Genomic DNA, 15,175 nt, shown 5'->3' with positions numbered 1-15,175 from the left:
AAGTGCAGGAAATTACAGGTGTGGCAACTGTAATCACTGCGATAATATGATCAGGACAAAAACATTTAGAGACGTAACCTCTGACTCCGAACTGAAAATAAGATCTTTCATTAATTGTAATACCTCATTTGTGATCTACAGGTTAGAGTGTCCATGTGGATGTTTCTATATAGGGATGACGACTAGAAAACTAAAGATACGATTATCAGAGCATAAAAACGCCATTCGAATCTGTAACCCTCTATATCCTATGGCCATTCATTACAGAGATACAAACCATGGTAGTCCTAATACACTCAAGATAATCGGTATTGAACACATCCCCAAGTCCATAAGAGGAGGGGATAGGGTTAAGAAGTTACTACAAAGAGAATCTTTCTGGATTTACTCACTGAAAGCCACCACATTTCCAGGTTTAAATGGAGAATTAGATTTTGTACCATTTCTGTGAAATTTTTCATGAAATTAGTTGTATTGTGTACCATTAGATGTATACATCCATTGACGTGTATATTTTGATATGTTTTTTTTGCTCTACTTTATTTTATTGTTATGTTTTGATTTGTATAATGTAATCTAGATATTGCTGAAAATATTTCAATTAAAGTTTTTTTTTTTTTTTTTTTTTTTTTTTTTTTTTTTTTTTTTTGTGTATGTATGTGTATGTATGTATGTATGTGTATGTGTATATGTATGTGTATATATATGTATATGTATATATATGTATATGTATATGTATATATATGTATTTTTTTTTTTTTTTTTTTTTTTTTTTTTTTTTTTTTATGTATGTATGTGTATGTATGTGTATATATGTATGTATGTGTATGTGTATATGTATGTGTGTATATATATATATATATATGTATATGTATATATATTTTTTTTTTTTTTTTTTTTTTTTTTTTTTTTTTTTTTTTTTGAGTTTGATTTGGCTTGATATTATGCAATATACTATTTCATTTGTTGAATTCTGCTCCCTGCTGGTTACATTGTGTGACCAGGTGGTTGCTATTTAGACTAATGAACTGCTATTTAAAATGCACTTGTGACTTTGTTTGTTACACACACCCTGACGAAGGCGATAGCCGCAACGCGTAGGTGTATCTGTCACCAATTTTAATGATAGAAGCCATGATTTAATAAAGGCTTTTTACTTTTTTGTATACACAACTCGAGTGCCTTGGATTATTACTTTGATTTTGAGCATTACTATCCCAAGCAACCAAAGAGCACCGATATTTTACACCCTGTGCAGCACTTCAAATGCATCTTTATGCTGTGATGAAATAAGGACGTGGAGGGATCGTCTTGTGCAGAAGTTGCTCCGTCTAGCAGACGTATTTGGGGATCGAGATACAGACTTCCATCAAAAAGATGACGACGAATTATTTTTCCTACTCTAAAGAAGAAGGTGAGAAGATTATAGTAACTGATACATTGTTGAGCCAAGAATATAGACCGCAGTATGCAGACTCTAAAAAACTGTGTTATGAACTTAAGAGACATTCGGAAAAAGAATTAAGATTACATTTACATATGGTTACACTATCTGACTACTGGAGAGAAAACATGATCCCAAGAGGACTTAGAATTAAAAAATTTCCTTCATTCGGCCATGAAGATGGAGAATTCAAACAAAAGTGGGAAGCAATATTAAATAAATGTTCCCAAGATCTAATGCTGCTACTAATTGAGGAAGCAAAAAAACAGAAAACTGAAACACAAAAACAGATCGTCAAAATCAAACAAGAGTTTACATCAGATGGACATGAAGTACTTATTCAATTTGAAGAGAAACTTAAAGAAGATTTAGATCAACTATCCAAAAAACTCAAGCAAGAAAAGCTGACAAAATTTGGAAGAGATGAAAAAGATTACAAGGAGCGGAAGGTTTACACATGGTCACAATGGAATGTTAAGACTCCTAGAAAGAGATCAGTATCTTTTAATTTACCTAGCAGTGATGAAGACCGCTCAGTAGTGGAGACTTCACCTAGAAGAGATTTTTTAGAGAAAAAGTCCAGAGCAAATCAGAGATTCAGAAGACAAGACAGCGGAAGACGAGACGAGGAAGAAAGAGACCTACCAAGATTCCCAATTCAAGGCAGATACACCAGGAGCCAAACAAAGGGGATGAAGTGATAAATGTTTCAAAGGTTACTCTATCAACAAGCTGTGTTTCTGTATTGTCAAAAGGTTTGTCCTATGCCCCTATAAATACAGCCAAAGATTTTCAAACTAAAGTGGACCTATTCAAGTTTCATCGGAGTCTTCAACTGAAAGCTTTGTACTACACTTCTGAAGCAGCTACTCGTACCTATGACAAGAAGGCAACAACATTCAAACCCAAGTCAACATTCATGCCAGGTTCATCTAATCCAACTTTGAACTCCTTCTACAAGAAAGTAATGTATGACATTGACAAGATCTTCACTTCAAAAAAACGAAAACAATATAATCTTTCAAAAGAAGAAGGAGAAGCTTTGAACTGGATTTCTAATAATGAAGAGCTAGTAATAAAAAGAGCGGACAAGGGAGGTGCTGTTGTTGTATGGGGCAGAGATCAGTATATTGAAGAAGCCTTGAGACAACTTCAAAACCGTGAGTACTACCAGTGCCTGAGATCCAATCCAATAGAAGTAATGACAAATGAACTGACTGATATTTTATCACATGCTAAAGATGAGGGATGGATTTCAAAAAATGAATGTGATTTTCTTTCCTGTAAAAATCCTAGGATTCCTACATTTTATATGCTCCCTAAAATACATAAAAATCTTGAAAATCCGCCAGGGAGACCTATAATTAGTGGAAATGAATCTATTACAGAGCCAGCTTCAAAATTTGTAGACAGTTTTATCAAACCATTGGTTGGAAAACTTCCTTCATTTATTCAGGATACTACCCATGTATTAAATACCATTAAAAAGACTAAAACTACTGAATCATCTATTTTGGTGACCATGGATGTTGAATCACTGTATACAAACATAGACCATAAAGATGGACTGGAAGCACTATTATACTATCTGGATATGAGATCATCTACCGAAAGGACACCTGCATGTTTTATTATACAACTAGCGGAATGGACATTGAAAAACAACATATTTTTGTTTCAAGATAAATTCTATAAACAAATTAAAGGTACAGCTATGGGTGCATGTTTTGCCCCTAATTATGCAAATTTGTTTTTGGGATTTTGGGAAAAGAATTTTGTATTTTCTGACTTAAACCCATATTTAAAATATGTGGAGTGGTGGGGCAGATATATAGATGACATTATATTGATATGGACAGGATCGGAGGTGGATTTAATAGCTTTTCACGCTTATCTTAATAATACCAATGTAAATCTGAAGCTGAGTCTTGACTATTCACATACTCAGATTAATTTCTTGGACTTAAAAATCTTCAAAGAAAGTAGTGGTGCGCTGCATACTACTATATTTAGAAAAGAAACTGACAGAAACACTATATTGAGAGCAGATAGTTTTCATCCTTTATGGATGACCGAGAATATTCCTGTTGGCCAGTTCCAGAGGCTGAAACGAATATGTGATAAGGAAGAAGATTTTAACATCAGAGCACAAGACATGACTCAAAGATTTAAGGAACGGGGTTACAAAAATAGCGTGATTAACAAAGCATACAATAAAGTGAGAAACATCAGTAGAGACGAACTATTACAACAAAAACGTAAATCACAGGATCCAGATAACTCTGTATATTTCGTGACACAGTATAGCACAGAGGCAAACAGAATTAAGAAAATTATAAAGAAGAATTGGGAAATAGTTATGAGTGACCCTTATCTCAGGGAAGTCATGCCCGAATCTCCTTCCATTGCATTTCGGAAAGCACCAACAATTAAAGACAAAATAGTGAGAAGTCATCTTTCTCCTAAGAAAGCCAATACCTGGTTAAGTTCAAGTGCAGGAAATTACAGGTGTGGCAACTGTAATCACTGCGATAATATGATCAGGACAAAAACATTTAGAGACGTAACCTCTGACTCCGAACTGAAAATAAGATCTTTCATTAATTGTAATACCTCATTTGTGATCTACAGGTTAGAGTGTCCATGTGGATGTTTCTATATAGGGATGACGACTAGAAAACTAAAGATACGATTATCAGAGCATAAAAACGCCATTCGAATCTGTAACCCTCTATATCCTATGGCCATTCATTACAGAGATACAAACCATGGTAGTCCTAATACACTCAAGATAATCGGTATTGAACACATCCCCAAGTCCATAAGAGGAGGGGATAGGGTTAAGAAGTTACTACAAAGAGAATCTTTCTGGATTTACTCACTGAAAGCCACCACATTTCCAGGTTTAAATGGAGAATTAGATTTTGTACCATTTCTGTGAAATTTTTCATGAAATTAGTTGTATTGTGTACCATTAGATGTATACATCCATTGACGTGTATATTTTGATATGTTTTTTTTGCTCTACTTTATTTTATTGTTATGTTTTGATTTGTATAATGTAATCTAGATATTGCTGAAAATATTTCAATTAAAGTTTTTTTTTTTTTTTTTTTTTTTTTTTTTTTTTTTTTTTTTGTATGTGTATGTATGTGTATGTATGTATGTATGTGTATGTGTATATGTATGTGTATATATATGTATATGTATATATATGTATATGTATATGTATATATATGTATTTTTTTTTTTTTTTTTTTTTTTTTTTTTTTTTTTTTTTTTTTATGTATGTATGTGTATGTATGTGTATATATGTATGTATGTGTATGTGTATATGTATGTGTGTATATATATATATATATATGTATATGTATATATTTTTTTTTTTTTTTTTTTTTTTTTTTTTTTTTTTTTTTTGAGTTTGATTTGGCTTGATATTATGCAATATACTATTTCATTTGTTGAATTCTGCTCCCTGCTGGTTACATTGCGTAGTGTGTGACCAGGTGTTTGCTATTTAGACTAATGAACTGCTATTTAAAATGCACTTGTGACTTTGTTTGTTACACACACCCTGACGAAGGCGATAGCCGCAACGCGTAGGTGTATCTGTCACCAATTTTAATGATAGAAGCCATGATTTAATAAAGGCTTTTTACTTTTTTGTATACACAACTCGAGTGCCTTGGATTATTACTTTGATTTTGAGCATTACTATCCCAAGCAACCAAAGAGCACCGATATTTTACACCCTGTGCAGCACTTCAAATGCATCTTTATGCTGTGATGGCAGAGGATTTGTTTGCAGATCAATGCAGCGTTCCCGCTTGTGTCGCGGACCCCGGACGACTGCGAGAGGCGCTGGTGTGCGCTACAATCCTTTGTGAATTGGTCTTAGTGAGTTAGGAGTCCTCTCGACTTCTTTTAGGCTGTCCCAGACTTAGGTGCTACTTTTAAGGCTAAAATGCTTCGTGAATTACTCTTAGTGAAAAAAATTAGGAGTCCTAAAGTTAGGAGTGACACGCCCATTATTTTTAGGAGTTGCTCCTAAATTCGCCAGTTAGGAGCTACTTTTAGCCTTAAAATTCTTTGTGAATACGGCCCCAGATCGCTATCCGATCTGAGAAAACGCATGAAGTGGCCAGGTGTAAACAGCCCCATTACAGGTGAAACTCGAAAAATTAGAAAATGGTGCAAATATTCATTTATTTCAGTAATTCAACTTAAAAGGTGAAACTAATATATTATATAGACTCATTACATGCAAAGTGAGATATTTCAAGCCTTTATTTGTTATAATGTTGATGATTATGGCTTACAGCTTATGAAAACCTTTTCACAATATTCTAATTTTGAATTTGGGGTTTTCATAAGCTGTAAGCCATAATCATCAAAATTATAACAAATAAAGGCTTGAAATATCTCACTTTGCATGTAATGAGTCTATATAATATATTAGTTTCACCTTTTAAGTTGAATTACTGAAATAAATGAACTTTTGCACCATATTCTAATTTTTCGAGTTTCACCTGTAGTTTTCAAAACGTTCGTTTTTTTCTTGAACGTTTAGGGAACATTCCATCTGATCATTCTTCAAACGTTATGGGAGTGTTACTTTTGAATGTTCTCGGAATGTTCTGAAACAAGGTGTTACATTTGAAAAAATGTTACATTTCAGGTAAAAAGTGTTCCATAGAATGATGTATAAGCAACATTTTTGTGCCAACATTTCAAGGACCAGATCATTTTGAACGAACATTCTATTCTGTGTGTGGCGTGGAGATACTGACTTGTGACAGCGACGTGACGGTTGGCTTTTCCCTCGTCAATAACATCCATCACTTCATCAGGGCTGGAAACAAAACGTTCAGTACAACCCTGTACACACACACACACACACACACACACACACACACACTAAACTTTAGTCTCTAGTAAGGCTAAACTTATTGGCACGTCTTTATCTAACAATACCAGATGTTATGATATATGATACATGATATGATTTGATATGACATGATACAATATCATGATACTATACACTATACTTTATATTTTATATGATATGATGCAATATGTAACGATACGATAAGATATATGAATATACTATAAAATATGAATAAATATATTTATAAATAATATAAAATATATCATATTGTAGATATAATATTGTATCATATATATGATTATATCATCTATGATATGATATGTGACAATAGAATACAATGTGAAATATCATATGAAGGGAAATAATATCTATCCTACACTACACTGTAAAAAAATGTGTAAATAAAAGCCTGAAAATAAAATACTATTTATTATTTTTAATTCAACGTGTTACTTGCCATTTCTTGTTGTTGTCTGTGAAATTTAACAGCAATTTCTGAGTGAAAATAGTCTCAACATCAATTTTATTTCGTGTATTTATTATATGTTTGCAGTTTTGAGAGTTTTCATAGTGTAATGATCTCATTAATTTGAGAAGATGAAGGATGATTTGATTGCTCTCACCTTCACATAGGGAACTCGGTTCTTGTCTTCATGCACAGACAGGTTTGTCTTACTCACTGTAAGAAAGAGAGAGAGAAAGAGGAGGATGAGGGAGGACGAACAACGAACATTCAGTCGTTCCAAACCCAATAAGAACAAGTGAAAAAAATGACCAAATGTTTCTTTTTCAATATCAGTTCATTCAGATGTGAGACTCGTTTCTCTTTGAAAATGAAAAGCTTCGTTCTGATTTTACAGAGCATCAGATCTCGAGCGTCAGATTATAATCCAGCGACTGACGAGCTTTAGGGTGTATTCACACCAGGAAAGTCCGATAGTTCACTTACTTTGGTCCGGACCAAATTATTATATATATTTTTTTTTTGGTACGGTTCGCTTTCACACTGCTCTTTTTGCAAGTGAACCAAAATTTGTAAACAAAACCACACGTGTGCTAAGGTCGTCCATTCATTGGACAAGGATTCTCAAGTAGGGAAATCAGGAAGTGCAAAAAAGGTTCAGCATGGAGATATTTCGTACTGCAATATTTGTTCTTTTACTAATTTTGTGTTATTCATGGGCATCTGCACAAATGTTAACAAGGCAGCTCGTCTCTTCGAAGCTCCAGGTCAAACCACGACTCATTTTATCAAATGTAGTAGGCTACAACAGATCACTTTCCCATAACGCAACTCCGACTACGGAAGCCTGTTAACTCAAAGGCGCAGTGCTTTCTTGCAATTGGGTCGGTTCATGTTCACACCGTAAACGAACCGTACCAGAGTTCGTTTGGAAGCGTACCGAGACACCTCTTCAGCTGGGTCTCGGTTCGGTTGTTTGGTCCGCACCCGAATTCGATTGCTGTGTATTCACACCTGCCCAAAAGGTCCGCACCAAGGGGGGAAACGAACTAGAGCTCGATTCAATCGAACCAAACAAGGCAGGTGTGAATATATCCAACGCCTTCACACACACTCACACACACATTCTGTCCATCAGAGCTCGGCTCGACACACTGAAGCTCAACTTCCTCTTCACAGGAGGAAGAAGAAACATCACTTTCTCTCTATTCTCCACTCGAACTGTGTGTCAAGAGGAAGTCGAGCTTTGAAGGGTGTGAAAGTCAAACTCACATGTGCAGAAATAAACGCTTCATCAAGCGATGGACTGAACGATATATGCTTTATTCACGCATCACGGGTGACATCTTCCACAGTCGGGGACGTTTCCATAGAAAGTTTCGATATTAAAGGTTCATCTTGTTTGTTGTCTGAACTCTGACTGACGGATCCAATGGAAACGGGCGATTATAAGAACAGGAACCTAAACACTGTTACCGCATTCTTATAGTTACAGTTTTTCTCCGTCGCTTTGGTGCATTTCTCAGATCAGAAGAACGACCGGTTCAATCTTCACATCATCAGTCACTCGTGCACATCAGAAAAGCAGTTTCTCATTTCTTTGAGAAGTTGCGAATGCTTTGGTACATCATGCAAATGATTATGATCAATTCTCTGCTGTTTCCTACATTAACGGTGTGTGACTGAGTGAGTGAGAGTGAGTGAGTGAGTGAGTGAGTGAGTGAGTGAGTGAAAGGGTGAATGCGAGGCGATATGTAAAGCGCTTTGGTGGCCATTGGGTCTGTGAGAGCGCTATATAAACGCAGTCCATTTACCATTTATTATCAGTCGCTTATGTCATGTTGATCAAAGTGTATTATAACGGGTCTCTGTTGAATAGCCCCCCCCCCCCCCCCCATTTGTGCGATGCAGTGCTGACTTTCCTTTCTGGATCGCGATGACACGGTCTGTCAACAGATTACAGTACAAACAGTAAAAGCGTAAATGTGAATCTTGTCCATTCTCTTGCAATCAAACTCCCACACACACTAAGGTGTGCAAGCTACGATTTACAATATTGTCATCAAAACTTTATCCATAGTTTACATCAGTACACTGTTATATTGACAACATGACTAAGCAATCTGACTGTTATCCGTACACAAACACAAGCACTTGTCGTTCTGATGCGCTGACATCTTCACTGACACAGATACACTGTAAACCCTAACGCTCAAAATACTTAATTGGTTTGAGTAGGAAAAACTTAAATTAAACTAATTAGTTTAGTCAAATGAACTTTTATGAGTATTTAGCACTTTCTTTTTCTTTCAAGTTCACAGAATGGATATATTTTAAGTAAACTGAACTGTTTCATTGTTTTGAGTTTTATGAAATTATTTCTTTTAATTTAGACGAACTTAAGTTTAACTGAAACGGCTGGGATGTATATTTCCCAGCATGCTTTGCCGATGGCACTCGAAAGGGAGAGTAAATGCTAAAATTAAGTGTAATACAATGTTTTTTTGTGCAAGATTAATGTTAAGCGGGTGATTTAGTAATGAATAATGTTTCGTTATGCTAATTTAGAAGAATTTCTGTTAATGTTGGTTTTAGGATAGTTACCATCATGGTGACAAGTGGTGCATAAGCTTGATTTGAGAGCAAATAAAACTTTACATTGCTGCAAGTGTTACTGTATAGCATACTATTGTTAAGATGTTAACAAAATAGTATGTTAGCAAACTAGCTTGTTAAAGCTAGCTAAGTTTATACTAATAAAAGTGTTCACATTGAGATTACATGCAATTTTAAGTTAAAAGTATGAATTAGTGTACTCAAACATTTCAAGTTAAGAACAATTCAAATGTACAAATACAAAATAAAAATGTCAGTTCTGCTTACTTAAACTTTGAATTTCTTAACGTAAAAAATTTGAGGCAACTGATTGCCTTAAATTTTTTGAGTTGTGCCAACTTATTCGGGTTTACAGTGTATTAATTTTTTAAGGGATTAACTGAGGATTTTTTTTTTCAGTGCATTTCTTCTTTGGAACATAAACAATGTTTAGCATGATGAGGATTCGTACCTTCAAGCCCAAAAAACAAAACAAAACTTCATGCAAATCATAAAAATAGCCTTGCATTTCACTCACAAGTCTTGAACTGGAATATACTGTGCAGGTTTTATGAACTATGATATTTTTATAATGCTTTTGTCTTCATTTATTGCATCACTCTATATAAGCTTAAATGCTTCCATCAGAGTTTAATATTTAGAAACTTTTTAGAGGTTCCTTCATGGGATCATTCTATGCATTTCGTTTTTTGTTTTAACACATTTTTAAATTTTGATCTCATTTTATGAATTAAACCGCTCGTAAACATACTTTATCACTTGAAAATTGTGATATCGTGAGACATTTCTCCTCACATAGAATATTTTTGGCAAAAAGGGTTCTTTAAAATTGAGTCTAGAAGCCCTTTTTGCGTAAGAGTGAGAGCATGAACTTTCTGCTAAACATCTTCTTGTGTGTTCTCTCACATACACACACTCACACTCTAGGTTTGGGTTTGGAGTGACGCAAGGGCGAGTAAATGATGACAGACTCTGTTCATTTTTAGCTGAATTATTCCTTAAATGAGCACATGCACATCATCCACAGGAAGGCCTTGAGTTTGTGATGACAGTAACAAGCCTTCGAGACAGACGCGTCTCTAATCGGGCTAACACACACACACACACACACGCGCACGCGCGAGAGAGAAACTTCATTCGAGTCGAGGCAGATTTAAAACCGCATATGTGAACGTCAGTTTCCTTTTAATCAAATATAGATAAAGCGAGACTGACGTCATCTAGCTTCGTTTTCATCTTCTCAGCGCCTGTCGATCTCTATCTGTCTGTTTCATTACTCGTCTCTCTCTCTCTCTCTCTCTCTCTCTCTCTCTCTCTCTCTCTCTCTCTCTCTCTCTCTCTCTCTCTCTCTCTCTCTCTCTCTCTCTCACATAGTCATGTCAAGTCAAGTCATCTTCATTTATATAGCGCTTTTAACAATGGAGATTGTTTCAAAGCAGCTTTACAGAGATAAACATACAATTTACGGTAACAGAGATTGTTTTGGCTTTATAGCGATTTTTTAATAATGTTATTTCCAGCTAAAGTTGGTTTTGATTGATTCACTTCCAGCAAAATGATCATTTGTTATCAAATTAGGGGCCACTAAGACGACACCGTTCTCTCTAAACAGACTTTAAATGCGAACCTGAATTGATTCTATAGTTATAGTCGTTTGAATATGTGTGCGCAGGTTTGTAATTTCCCTACCAACCATGCCTAAACAAACTACTTGTCTTGCCTATACATACATACACACTCACTCTCTCTCTCTCTCACATCAGACTCACACTCTCTCTCTCTCTCTCTCATGCAAAATGCAAAGTGAGATATTTCAAATGTTTATTTGTTATAATTTTGGCTTACAGTTTGAAATATCTCACTTTGCATGTAATGAGTCTATTTAATATATTAGTTTCACCTTTTAAGTTGAATTACTGAAATAAATGAACTTTTGCACAATCTTCGAATTTTTCGAGGTTCACCTGTACTCAGAGCACTCAGTTGGTTAAATGTTCTTTTTATATACAGTTTAAATAAATTATACCTGCAGAATAAATTATATTAATGCATTTTAATTATAGCAAAGCCAGTGTTCATTCTCTGGCGTGAGTGCATGTATTTAGGTCAAAACACACTGACTCACCGTCAAGTAGGTCACGAATCTTATCCATGTAGATTTCAAAGTAGGAAACCTTGGGAGAGAAACGAGAACAGCTAATGATGTGGAATTATCTAAAAGCTTTTCATTTCCTCACTAACAGGTGACACTCGAAAAATTAGAATATGGTGCAAAAGTTCATTTATTTCAGTAATTCACCTTAAAAGGTGAAACTAATATATTATATAGACTCATTACATGCAAAGTGAGATATTTCAAGCCTTTATTTGTTATAATGTTTGAGATTATGAAAACCCCAAATTCAAAATTAGAATATTGTGAAAAGGTTTTCATAAGCTGTAAGGCAAATTAGAAACAAATAAAGGCTTGAAATATCTCACTTTGCATGTAATGAGTCTATATAATATATTAGTTTCACCTTTTAAGTTGAATTACTGAAATAAATGAACTTTTGCACCATATTCTAATTTTTCGAGTTTCTCCACTAGAAAACAATAGGATGTGTATCTGGATTTTTATTCAGCCGTCAGCTTTGCACCTTAATGTGGAACTCCAGGTTTTCATCCATGATGTAAATGTGGTTAAAAATGTCTTCGGCAATCCTCGGGATGATTCCCCTTCCGTTAGGATCATGCAGTTTTCCCTGATGGAGAAAGCAATAAGCACATTTTAATATGAAAACAGAAGAAAGAAAGTCATACGGGTTTGGAACGTGATTTGGATCCTGATTTCTAAATGAATAATTTCGGTAACACTTTACTTGAAGGGGTGTGCATAAGACTGACATGACACCTTCATAAGCATGACAGGACACATGTCATGAATATTATGCATGTTTATGACAACTGTCATTAAGTGTCATTCGCTCAATTATGACATTTTTAATGCAAATATGACATTGTTTAAGATGTTTTTGTTATGACACCTTGACATAAACCAATACATCATAATCTGTCATAAATATGTCATAAACATGACATAGCAGATTAATGATCAAACTTAAGAAAGCACTTTGCTTTATGGGTTAACATTACATTAATCTGCATGTGGTTGGTTTTGACATTGGCTGTCATGAGGCATTATAACTGTGTCATGAATATTTTTCTTGAACTCAACTACAGTGGTACACATTGAATTTGTCATTAAAATGTTATAATGGCCTCATGACAGCCAATGTCTAAACCAACCACATGACAGTTTAATGTAATGCTAACCCATAAAGCTAAGTGCTTTCTTAAGTTTGATAATCTGCTATGTCATGTTTATGACATATTTATGACAGGTTGTGTTGTCTTAGTAATGTCAAGTTGTCATGGCAAAGACACTGACAGGTTATGATGTATTAGTTTATGTCAAGGTGTCATAACAAAGACATCTCAAACAATGTCATATTTGCATTAAAAATGTCATAATTGAGCGAATGACACTTAATGACAGTTGTAATAAACATGCATAATATTCATGACGTGTGTCCTGTCATGCTTATGAAGGTGTCATGTCAGTCTTATGCACACCCCTTCAAGTAAAGTGTTACCATAGTTTCTTTAATAATGAGTAAAAGAAGCAGTTTTACCTCCATTGTGTAGGTTTTACCAGATGATGTTTGTCCGTATGCAAAGATGGTGCCGTTGTAGCCGTCCAGAACATCTGTGGTCAAAAAGAGATATTTGGACAATTATTTATATATTTTTGAAGAGTCGATATCGATCTTTAAATCACGTTCATGCACACTCACCTTTGACGATCTGTTTGGCACAGGTGTTGTACACCTGCTCCTGCGTGCAGTTCGTCGGAAAGACTTTATCAAACACATACGGCTTGCCCTGAAACACACCAACACACACAGTTATGCAGGATTATGATCGTTTAATATTATAGTCACTAAAAGGCAGTCATTGGTAAAGATTACCTCAACTCACATCATTGGCTTAGACAGGATGGATGGATGGATGGATGGATGGATGGATGGATGGATGGATGGATGGATGGATGGATGGATGGATGGATGGATGGATGGATGGATGGATGGATGGATGGATGGATGGATGGATGGATGGATGGATGGATGGAAGGATAGATGGATAGATAGATAGATAGATAGATAGATAGATAGATGGATGGATGGATGGATGGATGGATGGATGGATGGATGGATGGATGGATGGATGGATAGATAGATAGATAGATGGATAGATGGATGGAAGGATAGATAGATAGATAGATGGATGGATGGATAGAGATAGATAGATAGATAGATAGATAGATAGATAGATAGATAGATAGATAGATAGATAGATAGATAGATGGATGGATGGATGGATGGATGGATGGATGGATGGATGGATGGATGGATAGATAGATGGATAGATGGATGGAAGGATAGATAGATAGATAGATGGATGGATGGATGGATAGAGATAGATAGATAGATAGATAGATAGATGGATGGATGATGGAAGGATAGATGGATGGAAGGATGGAAGGATAGATGTATGGATGGAAGGATAGATAGATAGATAGATAGATAGATAGATAGATAGATAGATAGATAGATAGATAGATAGATAGATAGATAGAAGGATGGAAGGATAGATGGATGGATGGAAGGATAGATAGATGGATAGATGGAAGGATAGATAGATAGATGGATAGATGGATGGAAGGATAGATAGATAGATAGATAGATGGAAGGATAGATAGATAGATGGATGGATGGATAGAGATAGATAGATAGATAGATAGATAGATAGATAGATAGATGGATAGATGGATAGAAGGATGGATGATGGAAGGATAGATGGATGGATGGAAGGATAGATAGATAGATAGATAGAAGGATGGAAGGATAGATAGATGGATGGATAGATAGATAGATATATGGATAGATGGATGGATGGATGGATGGATGGAAAGATAGATAGATAGATAGATAGATAGATAGATAGATAGATAGATAGATAGATAGATAGATAGATAGATAGATAGATAGATAGATGGATAGATAGATACATAGATGGATGGATGGATGGATGGATGGATGGATGGATGGATGGATGGATGGATGGATGGATAGATAGGGATAGATGGATGGATGGATAGATAGATAGATGGATGGATAGATAGATGGATAGATAGATAGGGATAGATGGATGGATGGATAGATAGATAGATGGATAGATGGATGGATAGATAGATGGATAGATGGATGGATAGATGGATGGATGGATAGATGAATGGAAGGATGGATGGATAGATGGATGGAAAGAATTATTTTTGAAAAAATCATTGATTTTATAAAGTGAAACTGCAGTTTGAAAATACCTCACACACACATTACATGCATGAAATAATATGTAACACATGGAAGCTTTGCCTGTTATAATTAAACATGAAAGCAATTAGAGGTAAAGCAACACACTGCAACACACACACACACACACTTCACATTAAGCGCTTCAGTCAGTAATTAGTCCCTCTCTGCTGTTTCCATGAGCTTTAATCAATCCTCAGAAGAGCATCAAAGTCTACAGAGCAGAAAAACACCTGAGGAGTCTCCACACACACACACACGCGCACACACACACACACACACACTATCACTCACACACACGCTCTCTCTCTCTCTCTCTCTCTCTCTCTCACACACACATACTCGTGCACACA

At 35.2% G+C, this 15,175-nt stretch overlaps 1 protein-coding gene across 1 annotated transcript in view; it reads right to left on the bottom strand.

The window, feature by feature from the left end:
* The window catches only part of kif5ab (kinesin family member 5A, b), a 76,019-nt gene that overhangs the window by 49,228 nt on the left and 11,616 nt on the right, over positions 1–15,175 (bottom strand). Inside the window, exons 2-7 of the mRNA XM_056237577.1 lie at positions 13,248–13,335; positions 13,086–13,159; positions 12,051–12,155; positions 11,537–11,585; positions 6,956–7,011; positions 6,235–6,322 (exon numbers count right to left, since the gene is read on the bottom strand). Coding sequence (XP_056093552.1) covers positions 6,235–6,322; positions 6,956–7,011; positions 11,537–11,585; positions 12,051–12,155; positions 13,086–13,159; positions 13,248–13,335 — 460 coding nt within the window. The remainder of the gene's footprint in view (positions 1–6,234; positions 6,323–6,955; positions 7,012–11,536; positions 11,586–12,050; positions 12,156–13,085; positions 13,160–13,247; positions 13,336–15,175) is intronic.

The sequence above is a fragment of the Rhinichthys klamathensis genome, unplaced genomic scaffold (assembly GCF_029890125.1).
Source record: "Rhinichthys klamathensis goyatoka isolate OS25496 unplaced genomic scaffold, OSU_Roscu_1.1 h1tg000488l_1, whole genome shotgun sequence".
In the NCBI taxonomy this organism is placed as follows: domain Eukaryota; kingdom Metazoa; phylum Chordata; class Actinopteri; order Cypriniformes; family Leuciscidae; genus Rhinichthys; species Rhinichthys klamathensis.
The sequence above is the reverse complement of the archived record's forward strand: the minus strand, read 5'-3'. Positions and strand labels throughout refer to the sequence as shown.